At 34.5% G+C, this 17,789-nt stretch overlaps 1 protein-coding gene across 1 annotated transcript in view; it reads right to left on the bottom strand.

The window, feature by feature from the left end:
* Positions 1–1,011: 1,011 nt before the first annotated feature.
* The window catches only part of mRpS29 (mitochondrial ribosomal protein S29), a 139,123-nt gene continuing 122,345 nt past the window's right edge, over positions 1,012–17,789 (bottom strand). The window contains exons 12-13 of the mRNA XM_090395055.1: positions 8,696–8,810; positions 1,012–1,167 (exon numbers count right to left, since the gene is read on the bottom strand). Coding sequence (XP_090251181.1) covers positions 1,082–1,167; positions 8,696–8,810 — 201 coding nt within the window. The 3' untranslated portion in view covers positions 1,012–1,081. The remainder of the gene's footprint in view (positions 1,168–8,695; positions 8,811–17,789) is intronic.

The raw sequence follows: 17,789 nt of genomic DNA on the forward strand, positions 1-17,789 counted from the left end.
TATGTGGGATGAAAAAACCCCCGAGTTTCCGGGAGGAAAAACCCTGCTACCCATATGAGATCAGCTAACTCGCCTTCGATTGAAAAAGTCACATATAAAGATTTCTCCCATCATGACGAGACTCGAGCTTAGGCCTTTTCCAATCGAAGGGCGCAATGTACCATCGTTCTTCCAATTGCACTACGGAGGAGCTGTGTGTGTGTGTGTGTGTGTGTGTGGCATATTGGCTGTTATCGCATGGGATTCAGAGCAACATAATTTGATTTCAATACGAATATTTCTCTGTATGACATATTATACTACAGAACATGACTGCAACAACTGGCACTGCATATATATATTAGTTAATACAATGGTTTTTTCTGGTTACTTTGTTTTATTGGTACTAGTTTTGAAGTTTTGATAACATTTGCTGTGTGTGATTAATTTTTTGTAGTCTTTTTATATACATCTTATACCCTTGATGGTGTAAGTCTGACAACTTATGAAGCTTGTTGGGTTAAAATGGGTTTATTAAAATGAACAGTATATGTTTAGAAACTTGTGGTCTCAATACTTCAAATTAAATGAAGATTTGCTAAACAGAGAAATATTCGTGTTGAAATCAAATTATGTTGTTGCTCTGAATCCCATGTAATAACAGTCAATATGCCACATATTGAAATAGGACACACACATAGTCCTATTTACTCTCACTCTCATGGCAATTAAATAAAATAAATTACCTCCCATGACTCTCAAACTAACAAAACCTCTCCATTACCCTTGTACCAACCTAACTCCTCTTAATACATTATTTTGTAAAACCACAGGGTAAACTCAGTTTTCTCTATCCTAATATCTGACAATGTTTAAACAAAATAACCAGCACCATGTTGTGGCTTGCTCTGTACATTATTTGAACTACATAATCGCTTTGTTTCTTACTAGAATAAAACAGTTTTATTTAAGTTTTTATTTAAGCTCTTCTAACAATCAGTGATATAAAATGTAAGAAATAAAACTACAATCAGGAAAATAAAAACAAAACTTTATTTTACATGAACAATTATTTATATTATTGAGGGGAAAAAAAGTTGCATTATAAATAAGAGCAAATTTGCATCAGTTCACGTCCATTGTGATTGGAAAGAAACTTAAGTTCACTTCTACCCTCTTCTGTGAGAGCTGAAAAGAAATAAAACACTTGGAAATTTTTGGAAAGTTTACTTCTAAGAATTTCAAAATACAAGCATGAAACTGAAATATTTAAAGTAAAATACTATTTTTAGAATTTAATTCAAAGTTCACATTAAATATCTTCATTTATTTCAGAGAATTTGGGTAATTGTTATTATAAATGTACTGGAAGGATGAATGCCTAAACAAATCCATCATATCAGATAAAGAGAGAAGCTGAGCTCCATTATAAACAAAGTATCTTGAATTTCCTGATATTTAAATTAGTCTGTAAAGGAATTTGTGTGCAGCTATATAACATCCATTATATTTTACTGAAGTCAGGTCTTGTTTCGGTTCACACATTTGACTTCTTCATAATCTGTGAAATTAAGTAAAATATGGACCCATTCAACAGAAGCATGCATGTACATGTGCACACGTGCACACACACACACTTCAGAGTACTGTGTGTATGTTTAAAGAATGTAGCAAAAAGCAGTTTTAACCCTGAAGTAATTAAAACTGTGACTAGCCCTTCTTTTGTGAAATTACTTGGTATTTGTTAACTTCTGGTGAATCTTCTTCTTTTTAGGTGGCATCTTCGTATTGACGGTTCACAATTATGTTCTATTTTCTGCCATTCTTTTGATGTTGCCATATAATTTAGTTTTGTCCATTCCAGAACATTGTTATCCAACAAGAGGAAAGATCATGCCTTTCTTACAAACAGAAAAATCTTTTCTGCCTCAGTTTTTAGTTTTTAAATGTTTAGTTTCTGTTATCTGAATAAAATAGAAAATAATCTGTCATCCTGCGGGTTTTGTGTAATCCAAAAAAAAGTGCTTATTCTCAATGTCAGATAACATCTGTCAATACTAGTTGTAATATGATAGTATGAATTTTCTGTTATGAGGTTTTATTTTTCATAATTATGCAAACACAGGGAAAAAGAATGCTGGTATTTTAAATGCACATATTTATTGAAATAATTCAAGAATAGAGCAGCAGCAAATAGTGTAGATAGTAAGTTTGAATACTGTAAAGTTTATTTGGGTGAACAAATTCAATGTGAGTTCAGCATCCTTCCAACCTACAAGCTCTCTTGACTTCCTTTTTATCAATGCACTCATCTCGGAAATGGGTGGGATGACAAAGTTTGCTGAACAATGCTTCAAAATGTAAAGGTACCTCATGTAGCTGAAATGATTTCATAATTAGTATCAAAATTATGCTAAGCAAAAAATTTATTTAAAATATCTGTAAAATAAATAATTTTTTACTATAGCATTCATGTGAATTATGGAAATGCCACAGGTCTCGCTATACAAGAAAGAAATTATATCAGAATGTTCCCTTAAATGGAACAGCATAATTTTATAACATTGTAAAATTTAAAAACAATACTGTTTATTCTTTTCTCTATAAAGAAAAATAAAATTAGTATTGGGATCTTCAATGGTAGATATTCAAGTAGTAAACCAGAAGCTCAGCCTGGTTGACCGAGTGGTAGCATATCTGCTCTCCAGCCAAGAAGTTGTAGGTTTGAATCTCACATTGGGCATGGATGTTTGTGACTGTCCTACTAACTGGGTGGAAAGGGAATCTGTGATCCTACCATTTCTCCAAGCAGGAAACTTCTCTCCAAAAGCCCTATGAGGTACAGCAGTCACCATACGGCATCTGGTGACACCAAATGGGAAATTTAAAACTAGAATCCCAAACAACCTGTACCTATTTACAATCCCTGAAATGCAAATGCTGCTTCATTTGAAACTACAACCCATGAAATCATTCAATTCCTCTATCTCGTTAAACACAATTTTAGCAAATCCAATTCCAAATTTGGACAAATAGCTGATTTCTGTGGGATTTACGAAAATAACAGAGCACTGAGAACATTTACTCAATCGTTTATTTCAAAGATATACATTTCTCTCTCTCTCTCTCTCTCTCTCTCTACAAACTCAGAGAACTTACTTTTCTCCAAACTGACAACACCTTGATACATTCACCATTAGCTTGATAGAACTGCACACAAATAACTGACTCAAATTTTTCATACCATGAAATATACTGAAATTTTTGCTAAACTGCTGCTATCTTAATTTAATGATTAGAATGAGAATGGGCATATATGCTTAGAAAACTCAGTATGGTGGGTAAATATCGGTAATTCATCATCATCATCAAATTCCTGACACATACCCTCAAGGGGTGTACAGGAAATGATAGTACTACATGAAAAATTTACATCATTACTAAATTCCTATCTACAATTTTCCTCCAAATCAGTCTATTACTTGTCAAGACACCAATATTATCATTATCAGATCTTATATTTCTATCGTCTAAGGCACATTGTACCATATCAATCCACCTATATCTTGGTCTTCCTCTGGGTCATTTTCCTGCCAACCTGGCAGAGAACACTTGTTTTGCTAATCCTTCCTCACTCATTCTGTTTAAGTGACCACACCACCTGAGATTAGCTCTGCTAACGCATTCCTGGATGCTGACAATGTCAAGTTCTTTCCTAATATCCTCGTTTTTAATATGATATTGCCATTGATGCCATCCGTTCACGCCTCTAATCTTTCTCAGGACTCTCATATTTTCGGTCTCTAGTCTTTGGTCAAGTGTTTTACTACTGACCAAGCTCTCAGATCCATAAGTTAAAACTTGTTTGAACACTGTCTTGTATACAGATAATTTAGTGTTCCGACAAATTTCTCTCTTATTCCATATGAATTTATTCAATTGACTTCCTACTGTTACACCCTGATATCTTAAGAATGTAAAATCCTCAGCTATCATGGTGTAACATGAAGAATAAATAAAATAAATTAAAACCCCTGCATAAAAGATAATAGTTGAATTAATTAAAAGAAAAAGAAAGATTCTTGCATCCAATAAAATATATAAAATATAAAGGTTTTGTTAAACTAACTAACAAAAGAAAGAATATATTAATATTGTGATATGATTTAAATAAGAAGAGTTAAATAAATAAGGCAGAAAAGGATTAGTCATAAGAGATGGTATGTGAGAGGCTAGAGATTAAGTTATTAAGTAAATTCATAGAAAAATTTTGGAAGGGATTAAGTTAGAGGCTAGCACAAGAAAAACAACAGAAAATCGCTTAGGGTCAATTCCCGGCTTGAGACATCGTTACGGGCTTGCCGATCAAAGGACATTTGGCAGAAAAACACCACCCTAATTGGTCGGTGAAGTAAAAACAAGTAGGGGGAGGAGAAAAGAAGTTAGAAAAAGTGCCGTTTAGGAGAGCAGTTATAAAAGAGTTGGAACCCCCCCCACGAGGCTTTTTTGGTTTTGGTTTGGATTCTGTTCCAGGAGAGCCCTTCGCGAGCTCTTTCGTAGGGATTTCACGATGTTTTCCTGAGTGGCGAGATAGGGGTTATATCTCCACGCCACAACACGGAAACGAAAGTGAGCGGGATTTCGATTCTGTATTTCCTATGTGAGAAGCGAAGAATGCCATATAGTCAAGGAAAAGAAAGCATATTCTTTGTGTTTCGACTTCAGTGACAACTACGAAAAACGGAGAGCTGTAGAGATATCGATATCCATGTGGCGAGTTGCACAGCCGATATATAGATGATTCAGAGTATGTCTAAGCATAGTTCAACTCGAAAAGGAACGTAGGACACCAAGCTAGTTCAATCAGAAGAAGGTAAAGGCCCATATGAAAAACCCAAGAAAGAAAGGTACTGTAAAATATATCTAATGTTAACTAAAATTTGTCTGTGATAAGTATCATTATTCTAATACGGAACTGTTGAAGTGACCAAGGAAAATTTATACTAGGACTTTAGTATCTGACAGAATATATTGAAAGTAAGCTTGCTAATGAATATTATATAAGTAATTACGTGTCCTGAGAAATTTTGCATGTCTACTGTAATGTATTGGAAAGTTAAAATGTTGTAGTTGTGTGTTAGTGCAGAAAAAGGTTTAGTTAATCTACTTAAGTTTGAAAAGTTGAATAGTGTGAATTAATCTTATGTGTCAATGTCAAGTGAATTTATGTGTTGAATTGTTATGGCGGCATGATCGTAATACTCATTATAGGATCATGGCCTAATTACTTGTAATAAGCTAATGTTAGTTTGTAAGTATTTCGTTTAGCATTAAATTGAGTAATCAAAAAAATTGAATTGTGCCATGTTAAGGAATTTAATAAACCTTTGTTCAATGATAAAAGAGTTGTCTGAAATTGCTGTCCAATGTACCACTTGAAAAATACGAACCTAATCACGCGGGAAATTAATGTTAAGAAACGAGATAAAGTGTCACGACTGCAACATTGTTACACTTTCAGACATATTTGCGTTCTTTCTCCTTGTTTTTGTATATAATATCTTAAACTAAATATCCCAAAAGGCGCAGTATAAATACAAATATTAGGGGTACTAAGGGGAGAAATAACTTAGATATTAGTATAAGTTATTGGTGATATCTCGTGAGTAGATAATAGAAGAACATATATAAAGGGGAAATAACTAGATAGAATAAAAATCGTAAAATGGGACACAACATAAATGGTGCAGCCGGTAGGATATAAAGTATAAGAAAGTTAATAGAATAGAATAAGAAGAATAGGTCACAACACTACCATACCAGCTTTGTTGATTCTGTTGTCTATTTCCATATTTAATTTACCATCTTCACTAAAAATCATGCCTAAGTAGCTGAAATGTTTTACTTGTTCCACAGGTTCCCCGTTCACAACACAGTTGATATTTTCAACAATTCTACCTATTTTCATTGTCTTTGTCTTTTTAATGCTGACCTTCATACTATGTCTATTACAACAGTTATTCAATTTAGTCAGGTAATCTTGCAAACTTGTAGAAGATTTATTCAGAAGTATAATATCGTCCACATAAAGCAACGAGCTCACATTAACATCTCCAATTCCGATATCATGCTTAATACCACTTTCCTTCATAATGTGATCCATATAGATAAGGAATAACAGAGGGGATAATGTACATCCTTGTCTCACACCAGATTTAACTTTAAACCATCTTCCTGTACATCCTTCAATTCTAATTGCCGACTTACAACTCAAATACAGACTAAGAATTGCTTGATATAATGTCCCATTGACACCATATAACTGTAGCGTATTGAATAGCTTCTCTCTTGGCACCTTGTTATATGCCTTTTCCAAATCGACAAAACTTAAATACGGATCTTTGTTATATACCCATGCTTTCTCAACTATTTGTCGTAAAGTGAAGATCTGATCCTGACAGCCTCTATTTGGCCTGAATCCAGCTTGTTCTTCATAAAGCTTTTCTTTCACAATTCTTCTCAAACGTTTCTCAAGTATACTTGCATATATCTTGCCAGGAACACTCAGTAGGGAAATACCTCTGTAATTCTCACATTCAGTTTTATTTCACTTTTTATATATGGGCACTATTAGAGCTCTATTCCAATCATCAGGAATTCGTCCCTCTGTCCAGGCTTTCTGAACTATGCAGTGTAGCCACTGTAAGACTTTTATACCACCATACTTCAGCATTTCTGGTCGAATATCATCTACTCCTGCTGCCTTTCCACATTTCAAGCCTTTGATGGATTTTTCTACTTCAAGTATGGATATGTATTCCTGATTGTATGCCTGTTGAGTGTTTTTTACCACTGTGCTATCACTGCTTGTTTCATTTAGCAATTGTTCGAAGTAATTACTTCATACTTCAAGGATATCTTTTTCTCCTGTTTTCATGTCACCTTTATCATCTCTAACTCCTTTTACAGCAATCTTTCCTCCATTTCTAAGCTTCTTGAACAACCTGCAGAATATCTTACCACCTGCTTGATATTTATTTTCTATGTTCTTGCCAAACTCCCATGACTTTTGTTTAGCTAGTTTTACACAGTGTTTCGCTTTCGTACATTTGTATCTCTATTCTCTAAAAGCAAAAGCTGACTTATTTGCCAGGAACTTTTAATATGATTTCTTCTTTTCCTTCACTGCCTCTTTAACTTTCTGTGTCCACCATGGAATCCTGATTTTTCTATCCTTGCAGACAACCTGACCACATGCCTCTCTGGCTGAATCAATGAGGGTTTTCTTCAAGGCTTGCCACTGAATCTCCAAGGTTTGGTTCCTGTTCTCAAACTCTTTCATTTTTTCTTCAATAATCTTTGTATATGTTAGTCTACAGTTCACATCTGAGAGCTGCTCAACTTTTATTCGCTTTAAAACATTATTACATGTTATTCTTTTCAATATAAAATTCAATTTTATCCTGTTCAAGACTAAATAGTGATCACTTCCAATTTCAAATCCTCTGTACACTCGTGTCCTGCAAGTCAACGATACTTTTCTTATTCCTAGCCTCTTCTCTCCATGTGAATTTGTGCACATTTTTATGTTGGAACACGATGGTAGTAATAACCAGTCCATGTCCTGAGCAGAAATGCAACAGGTATTTGCCATTATTATTAGCTTTGCTCTTTTCTCCAAATTTTCCCAGAATATTATTGTATGTCTGAAAATCATTTCCTACTCTGTTATTCAGATCCCCAACAAGGACCAACTTTTCCTTTTTCATTGTGTCAGTTGCTTTTTCTAAAGCATCAAAAAATTCCTCCACTTCTACCTTAGTAGAACCTTCTGTGGGACCATAGGCACAAATAAGTCTCATTGTCCAGTTCCCCATTCTCATATTTGTCCACATCATTCTACTTGAGACTGTTTGTCATTCAAGAAGATTAGTCTCGTATTTTGTGTTGAATACTACGGCTACTCCTTCTTTTCCTTGATTGTCATTGCCTGAATATAACATTTTGTATTTATTGCCCAGAAAGATTTCACCAGTTTTTGTCTTTTTTGTTTAGTCATCCCCTATTATGTCGATCTGGTACTTATCTAATTCCTCAGCTAGCTTTATTTCTTTGCCATTCAGGCTTCTTATGTTGATAGTACTGATCTTTAACTCTGGTGATGTTGAGTTGGGGTGTGTTTTCAGATTTGTTCCAGTAGCTGACTTTTCACTGTTTGTCCTGGTTCCCTGTCGAAAACAACGGGGGCCTTGTTTAATTGGGCGATGCCCTAGCCGGCATGAAATTTTGTCATGTTGTACCATCATTTTTTATTTTGGTTTAACCAATAAGAATACAATTTGGTCGGCTAAATCCCAAATTGCCAGCCCATCCTCGTTCGTTCGGTATCCAGGTAGATACCCAACAGGGTGCACCACGTGAAGGTGAGGATTGGACATTAGGTCAGAAGCCCTGGTTGGTTCTCCGCATTCTTTTAAAGGCTATGTGGAGGTCTCCTTTCAGTTATACAGCTTTGACCCTTAAGCACCCCATATCGGTAATTTGGTTTGAAAAAAAAAACAACTAAAAAAAAATATCGGTAATTTGGTTTGAAAAATATTTTCTTTCATTACTGGCACTTTTTTGTGGAAAACCTCTACAGACATCACAAACAACATCAGTACAAATCAAATTTAGATTTAAAAATGTAATAGGCATATTATAAGTACATACGTACCTTGGTCTACTGTTAACCATTTTCTATCAGTGTAATAATCCAAACAGCTTTCTATTTCTTTTTCTGAATAATGGTTGACTAACACTGGCACAAAAGGATCAAGTAATTCAAATCCCTGGTTATAAAAATAGTACATAATTAATGCACTGTAGATTTGTAGATCAATTCAAATGTGTGTGTGTGTGTGTGTGTGTGTGTGTGTGTGTGTGTGTGTGTGTGTGTGTGTGTGTGTGTGAATTGATGTATTTAATATTCAAAACTGCTATACAAAGCATGTCATAATTTTCATATTTCATAAAATACAAATTTCATAAATTTCAAAAAGTCATAATTTTATGACTCAAAGGATACTAATGAACTAAAAGGATGCTAAAATATTATACCAATACATCTGATGATGATAATGAAATCTTGTTAAAACTTTCCCCCTTTTTTAAGTGAATATTCATTGCAAAATAAAATTCAAATAAAATGAGGAGACATGGTATAAATTACAGATAACATTTGAAGAGTAAAACAAAAGATCATTACTAGAATGTAATCTAAATGAATGTGTAAAGATTTCTTGACAGCCAACATAAATGAGACTATTAATTTTCTATTAACTATGTTCTAATAGGTTATATTATTTTGCCAATTTCTTTCTGATTATCTAGCTGAAAAAGCAGACATAGAACTAAACCATCACTGCACTGAACAAAAACAACAGAAAAAAAAAACAAACGCAGATTCGATGGACAATGACAATTTCTTTCATAATCCAGGCAAAAAAAGTAATCAATTTACTGAACTCCACTAATGCAAGCTCCATTTTAGTATGTAATATTTGTTTTAATGTGTTTCCCACAAAAGGTTATTAATAAATCTATAGTACATCTGTGCTGTGGGTGGGCTAAGAATTTTTTTTTCAATTTTATATTTTTTTGTAATTTTTTTATTCATTTTTTCATAGTCTAGAAACTCTGCTCTAGAGAGCAAACATTGAACTTCAGGCTTCCAATAAGCAGAGCAGTAGTCTCACACTAGGTGATGAAATTCATCTCCCACCTAAAGACAATCACAAACATCCATGCCTATAGCGGGATTCAAACCTGGAACCTGTCGGTTAGAGAGCCGGTACACTAACTGCTCAGCCAACAAGTTTTTTATAAATAAATTTTTGAAACCATGCAGAGAATTTGTTCTCTTTATGGTTAATTCTTACTCTAGAAAGCACATAGTATCTACAGAAATAGTTTGTTGTAATAGAGAGTTTGCTATAATGTATTTTTTTAGCACATCATGTCTATAGGACTTTGAGCTAATAGTGTTATAGTAAGAGTCAACTTTACCATTATTATCATCATACCTCCATGAAGTCAGCAGACTTATCATAAAAGGTTCATTCAACTGATAACATATTTATCATATTGAACCTTAAAATCCTTAACACTCACTGTATTAACATGTTCTGATAATAAGTTCAATTCACTTCTCCATGTAAAAAATCTACTCCTCATACCCTTCTTTACCACACTCTTACATAACTTCCAGGGATGATCTCTAGTTCTTTCCCTTTCACCTTCTACTCTATATTAGTGAAGGAGATAAATTCATAACTACCAAAAATACCCCATAGTATAAACACTCTTATAATGAAAATTCACTATAGCAAACCATGTTACAATCTATTATTTTTTGTCTCAATGAGTTTGCTATAAGAAATGATTGCACGTAATCATAGTACTGAAATCCAAATGTGGTTATTTGATAATTGCAGCTAAATTAACACAAAATAGTCACCACTTTTCAGAAAAAAAAAAAAAAAAAGAAAGCAAAGCAAAGAAAGAAACCGTTGCTTTGTGGCAATGGTTTTGTAGTGAGTGGCTGCAATCCAATTTCTTCTGCTTTTTTTAGTTATACTTAATTTTTCACTAATGATAAAGAATCAGAAATGTATCCCAGTAGCAGATACTGTGAGCAGGTTAGGGACACAAACCATCACAGACTAACATCCAGTGACACAGCATTGTGCAAATATGTAGAAAGAAGTTGTAGTGCACAAGTGTACACAGAGAGAGAGAGAGAGAGAGAGAGAGAGAGAGAGAGAAAAAGTCAGCCACAAGTAAGCTGCATATTCTAATTTTTTTTTATTTGAATTATAGCCAAGCAACTCTGGACAATACATTATGTCTATTAACTGCATGTGTTCTTCTGGCAGCTTGCTTGTTTTTCCAAGATGAAAACCAGTTTCCTGGAGGAACTGGACAGGAGCTTCATTTACAGAGCTGAAAGCTAAATGCTGATCAAGGAGGACTGACAGGAAGATTTCCTGAACAATTCTCTTATGGGCTATGGGAAGAAAATAATTCTACAAGCTTTTTTTTCCCTCTTGTAACATGCTAGTTGGCCAGTTTAAGAGATATCCACCTAATAGACTTTGCACTGCCTTCTAAAAAGCTGTGATAACTCAATGAATTTATTCAGCAAAGTTTAGGAAACACTTCAGAGATATAATTCAGGCAGACACAGATTCCTGTAGTTCCAAGAGATTATGCAGCAGTGTGGTTCCCAGTCAGAAACATTATGTTCCACTGCATCCCAATGATGTTCAATGCAGTTGAGATCTAGCATGAAAGAGAGGTCACTCCATTAAGATAAAGTCACTTCAATACTCTTGTAGGGATGCTTAAGGGTCAAAGCTATATAACTGAGAGGAGACCTTCATATAGCCTTTAAAGGAATGCAGAGAACCAACCAGGGCTTCTGACCTAATGTCCAATCCTCACCTTCTTGGGGTGCACCCTGTTAGGTACCTACCTGGATACTGAATGAACGAGGTTGGGCTGGCAATTTGGAATTTAGTCAACCAAATAAGTTGACTAAATTCCAATAAGAATCATGTATTCTTATTGGCTTAAACTAAAATATCAAATGATAGTACAACATGACAGAATTTCATGCTGGCTGGGTGTTGCCCAGTTAAACAAGCCTCCCCATTGTTGTCACCAGGGAACCAAGGCAAACAGCGAAAAATCAGCTACTGGAACAAATCCTAAAACCCATCCCAACTCAACATCACCAGAGTTCAAGATCGGTACTATTAACATAAGAAGCCTGAATGGCAAAGAAATGGAGCTAGCTGAGGAATTGGATAAGTACTAGATTGACATAATAGGAGTGACTGAAACAAAAAAGATAAAAACTGGTGAGATCTTTCTGAGCAATAAATACAAAATGTTATATTCAGGCAATGATAATCAAGGAAAAGAAGAAGTAGCCATAGTATTCAACACTAAATTTGAGGCTAATCTTCTTAAATGGCAGGAAGTCTCAAGTAGAGTGATGTGGACAAATATGAGAATGGAGAACTGGACAATGAGACTTATTTGTGCCTATGGTCTCACAAAAAGTTCTACTAAGGTAGAAGTGGAGGAATTCTTTGAGGGTTTAGAGAAAGCAACTGACACAATGAAAAAGGAAAAGTTGGTCCTTGTTGGGGGGGGATCTAAATAGCAGAGTAGGAAATGATTGTCAGACATACAAAAATATTTTGGGAAAATTTGAAGAAAACAGAAAGCTAATAACAATGGCAAATACCTGTTGGATTTCTGCTCAGGACTTGGACTGTAATGATGAATTGCATCTTTCAAGATGACTCTGGTCCTTTTCATAGGGCAAAAAAGTGTAAGTAATTCTATTATAATCCTAAAATGAAGATACAAATTGAGTTTAGTACTTAAAAAAGGTTAATTTTTGTTGTAGGTTGATAAGTGGCTTAATGAACAGTAAATTCAGCGACTTCTGTGGCTGGCCAGGAAACAGCTCAGATTTCAATTCCACTGAGAATTTATGATCCAAAACAGAGAACTGAAATATGCATCATCATCATCATCATCATCATCATCATCATCATCATCAAATTCCTGACATGTACGCTCAAGGAGTGTACAGGATATGATAGTACTACATGAAAAAATCATTACTAACTTCCTATCTACAATTTTCCTCCAAATCAATCTGTTACTTGTCAAGACTCCAACATTATCAGATCTTATATTTCTATCGTGTAAGGCACTTTGTACCGTATCAATCCACCTATATCTTGGTCTTCCTCTGGGCCATTTTCCTGCCAACCTAGCAGAGAACACTTGTTTTGCTAATCTTTCCTCTCCCATTCTATTTAAGTGACCATACCACCTGAGATTAGCTCTGCTAACGCATTCCTGGATGCTGACAATGTCAAGTTCTTTCCTAATATCCTCGTTTTTAATATGATATTGCCACTGATGCCATCTGTTCACTCCTCTAATCTTTCTCAGGACTCTCATATCTGTGTTCTCTAGTCTTTGGTCAAGTGTTTTACTTCTGACCCAGCTCTCAGATCCATAAGTTAAAACTGGTTTGAACACTGTCTTGTATACAGCTAATTTAGTGTTCCGACTAATTTCTCTCTTATTCCATACGAATTTATTCAATTGACTTCCCACCATACCAGCTTTGCTGATTCTGTTGTCTATTTCCGTATTTAATTTACCATCTTCACTAAAAATCGTACCTAAGTAGCTGAAATGTTTTACTTGTTCCACAGGTTCTCCATTCACAACACAGCTGACATTTTCAATGATTCTGCCTATTTTCATTGTCTTTGTCTTTTTATTGCTGACCTTCATACCATATCTATTAAAACAGTTATTCAATTTAGTCAGAGAATCTTGCAGACTTGTAGTTGATTTATTTAGAAGTATAACATCATCCGCATAAAGCAAAGAGCTGACATTAACATCTCCAATTTTGATATCATGTTTAATACCACTTTCCTTCATAATGTGATCCATATAGATAATAAATAACAGAGGGGATAATGTACATCCTTGTCTCACACCAGATTTAACTTTAAACCATCTTCCTGTACTTCCTTGAAATCTAACTGCTGACTTACAACTCAAATAAAGACTAAGTATTGCTTGATATAATGCCCCATTGACACCATATAACTGTAGTGTATTGAATAGCTTCTCTCTTGGCACCTTGTCATATGCCTTTTCCAAATCGACAAAACTTAAATACAGATCTTTGTTATATTCCCATGCTTTCTCGACTATTTGTCATAAAGTGAAAATCTGATCCTGACAGCCTCTATTTTGCCCGAATCCAGCTTGTTCTTCAAACAGCTTTTCTTCCACAATTCTTCTCAATCGTTTCTCAAGTATACTTGCATAGATCTTGCCAGGAACACTTAGTAGGGAAATACCTCTGTTATTCTCACATTCAGTTTTATTTCCCTTTTTATATATGGGTACTATGAGAGCTGTACTCCAATCATTGGGAATTCGTCCCTCTGTCTAGGCTTTCTGAACTATGCAGTGCAGCCACTGTAAGACTTTTATACCACCATACTTCAGCATTTCTGGTCGAATATCAACCGCTGCCTTTCCACATTTTAAGCCTTTGATAGCTTTTTCTACTTCAAGTATTAATATGTATTACTGACTGCATGCCTGTTGAGTGTTTTTTACCACTGTGCTTGTTTCATTTAGCAGTTTTTAAAGTAATTACTCCATACTTCAAGGATATCTTTTTCTTCTGTTTTCATGTCACCTTTATCATCTCTAACTCCTTTTACAGCACTCTTTCCTCCATTCCTAAGCTTCTTCAACAACCTCCAGAATATTTTGCCACCTTCTTGATATTTATTTTCTATATTCTTGCCAAAGTCCTCCCATGACTTTTAGGAACTTTTGATATGCCAGGAACTTTTGATATGCTTTCTTCTTTTCCTTCACTGCCTGTTTAACTTCCTGTGTCCACCGTGGAGTTCTAATTTTTCTATCCTTGCAGACAACTTCACCACATGCCTCTCTAGCTGAATCAATCAGGGCTTTCTTCAAGGGTTGCCACTGAATCTCCGTGATTCCTGTTCTCAAACTCTTTCATTTTTTCTTCAATAATCTTTGTGTATTTTAGTCTACAGTTCACATCTGAGAGCTGCTCAACTTTTATTCGCTTTAAAACTTTCTCACATGTTATTCTTTTCAATATGAAATTCAATTTTATCCTGCTCAAGACTAAATAGTGATCACTTCCAATTTCAAATCCTCTGTACACTCTGGTGTCCTGCACCAGGGAGAAAACATCACTATCAACAGTAACATAGTCAATGAGACTTTTCTTATTCCTAGCCTCTTCTCTCCATGTGAATTTGTGCACATTTTTATGTTGGAACATGATGTTAGTAATAACCAGTCCATGTCCTGAGCAGAAATCCAACAGATATTTGCCATTATTATTAGCTTTGCTCTTTTCTCCAAATTTTCCCAAAATATTTTTGTATGTCTCACAATCATTTCCTACTCTGCTATTTAGATCCCCAACAAGGACCAACTTTTCCTTTTTCATTGTGTCAGTTGCTTTCTCTAAACCCTCAAAAAATTCCTCTACTTCTACCTAAGTAGAACCTTCTGTGGGGCCACAAATAAGTCTCATTGTCCAGTTCCCCATTCTCATATTTGCCCACATTACTCTACTTGAGACTGCCTGCCATTCAAGAAGATTAGCCTCATATTTAGTGTTGAATACTATGGCTACTTCTTCTTTTCCTTGATTGTCATTGCCTGAATATAACATTTTGTATTTATGCAACAAGAAGCCAAAAAACTTTGGGAGCTTCCAGACTTCATTATAAGTCATTGTAAATTCATTACTAGATGTCATGAATTTACAAATTGTTATTTCTTGTAAATTCATATCTGACAGAAGTTTACCATGTAAGTTTGAAATGTTTACAATGTAATGTTAAGTGCTAAAAGGGGAACTTCATAAAAAATTGTTCGTGGGAAAATTTTAAAACATTTATAATAGCAGATTTCAACGTTCTGATCATTTAAAATGTTCTTTAATGTGAGCTTATCCTTAACAAAATTACTAGTCAATATAATCAATTTAAAGTTGTAATATGATCACAATGCCTTGATCACCTTCATAATTCTTGACGATTCTATGTACAGCAATCCCTCGATTAGTGAGCCTAATGCGTTCTTTTAAAACAGGTGCATTAATCGAAAATGCACTAATAGAATATAATAACCTATGGGAAAATGTATAATTCGTTCCTCAGATTTTTTTTGACCCTTAATTTTTTTTATAAAAGAATTAGGGTATGTCTCAGGGTCTCGTTAAAGGCAAAACCACGAAGCTGAAAGACAATAAAACATATTCAGAATATAAATTTATTATTCTACTTCTTAACAAAGAATTGAGCTAACATAGTTTGGTGAGCATTTTGTTTCTTTTTTTCATACAACTGATGGTATGGCCCTATTTCCTCTTCTACTCTTCTGCAAATTTTACTGCTTCTCTCTCTCTTCATCAAGGTCAGCCTCTAAGCATTGCTGCTAAAAACTTCTATTGTAAGAAAAATATTTTCAAATTGTTTCTGTGAAATCTCTTTTGGCTGACTATCGGTGGTTAAATTTTCTTCATATTCTTTAGGATCTTCCCGCTGTGCATCTAAATTTAGCAGGTCGGAATCACTCAATTCTTCAGAATGAGATTAATTAACTCTTGGACGTTATCATTGAAGGGGAGAAAGAAATGAAGGACGTATGAATTGGTTGCTAACACGCAAAATCACGTGCTTTATAGATAAAATTTCCCAACTGTTATACAAGGAAAATAGTTCATCATCATCAAATTCCTGTCATGTACCCTCAAGGGGGTGTACAGGATATGATAGTACTACATGAAAAAAATTACATCATTCCTTAAGTGGTGCTTAAGGGTCAAAGCTATATAACTGAGAGGAGACCTCCACATAGCCTTTAAAGGAATGCGGAGAACCGACCAGGGCTTCTGACCTAATGTCCAATCCTCACCTTCTCATGGTGCACCCTGTTGGGTATCTACTTGGATACTGAACGAACGAGGATGGGCTGGCAATTTGGGATTTAGCCGACCAAATTGTATTCTTATTGGTTAAACCAAAATAAAAAATGATGGATGGAGGAAAATAGTTACCACTTTAAAAACTACAATGATCATAAAAGAGAAGTTAATTTTCCGATGTGTAATAATAAACAACTCATCCCAGAAGATGGATTGATTACTCTATTATCAGAATGGATTCTCCTTTTTGTGACATGTGCAGAAGTGTCGAAGAGTCTCGAATCTGTGGGCGTACTATAGCAGGCAACATAAATTTTGGCAGTAAAAATTTGGAACATAGTATACATAGTGTACATGGAAGTAGTGTAGTATGCCATTAAAAATAACTTTGTAAAATGTTTTAAATTGGTAACTAAATTATTTCATTCTGGTGAGTGATTTTTTAAAATAGTTAGCCATAAAAAATGTATAGATAGAAAATTTTTAAAATCTGTAATATTTATCATTAAGATGTATATAGGCACACTAATCGAATTTGGGTATTGAAAAAAAATGACGCACTAATCGAAAACGCACTAATCGAGGGATTACTGTAATTCAATTTCATCAAGACTAATCTTATCATGTTTGCAAATGAGTGCACTGCTCATATCACTTGATCTTTTACTTCCATGATTTAACTCCATAAATCACATATAATAAAAATATATGCTATCTTTTCAGTGGAGACTACAGCAAACAAATGAGGCTGTCATTCGTTGGAGAATATGTTGCCAATATGCTCTCTCTCTCTCTCTCCCTGAAAAACTTTTTCACTGGAACTTTCACTTAGATTGTCTGGTAATGAATGGCATAAAGTTTCACAGCATAAGTTAGATCTATGTTTAAGTAAGGAAATACTGTGAGTAGACATATTACTTACTATTATAATAATGGAATTAACCCACGTAAAATATTCTTTATTCGTAGAATTTTCACCTGAGTATCATAGGCATCATCAGTACAGGTACAAAGGCTAATTAAACAATAACTGTTATATTCACAAAGCACCATCTAAGTGGTTAAGGTTAAATTTCCTAAATTAAAAATAAAAAATTTTCTTTAACCATGCTACCGGCCAAGACGTATATGGTTATCATGGATGCGAAGTGCATATTAAAACTGTAATACCATTGATATTACATTGAAATATATGATGGATACGAAGCATATGAGGATGTGTAAGGTAGTT

The sequence above is a fragment of the Typopeltis vanoorti genome, chromosome 6 (assembly GCF_054136105.1).
Source record: "Typopeltis vanoorti isolate ZY-2024b chromosome 6, IOZ_Tvanoo_1.0, whole genome shotgun sequence".
Lineage (NCBI taxonomy): Eukaryota > Metazoa > Arthropoda > Arachnida > Uropygi > Thelyphonidae > Typopeltis > Typopeltis vanoorti.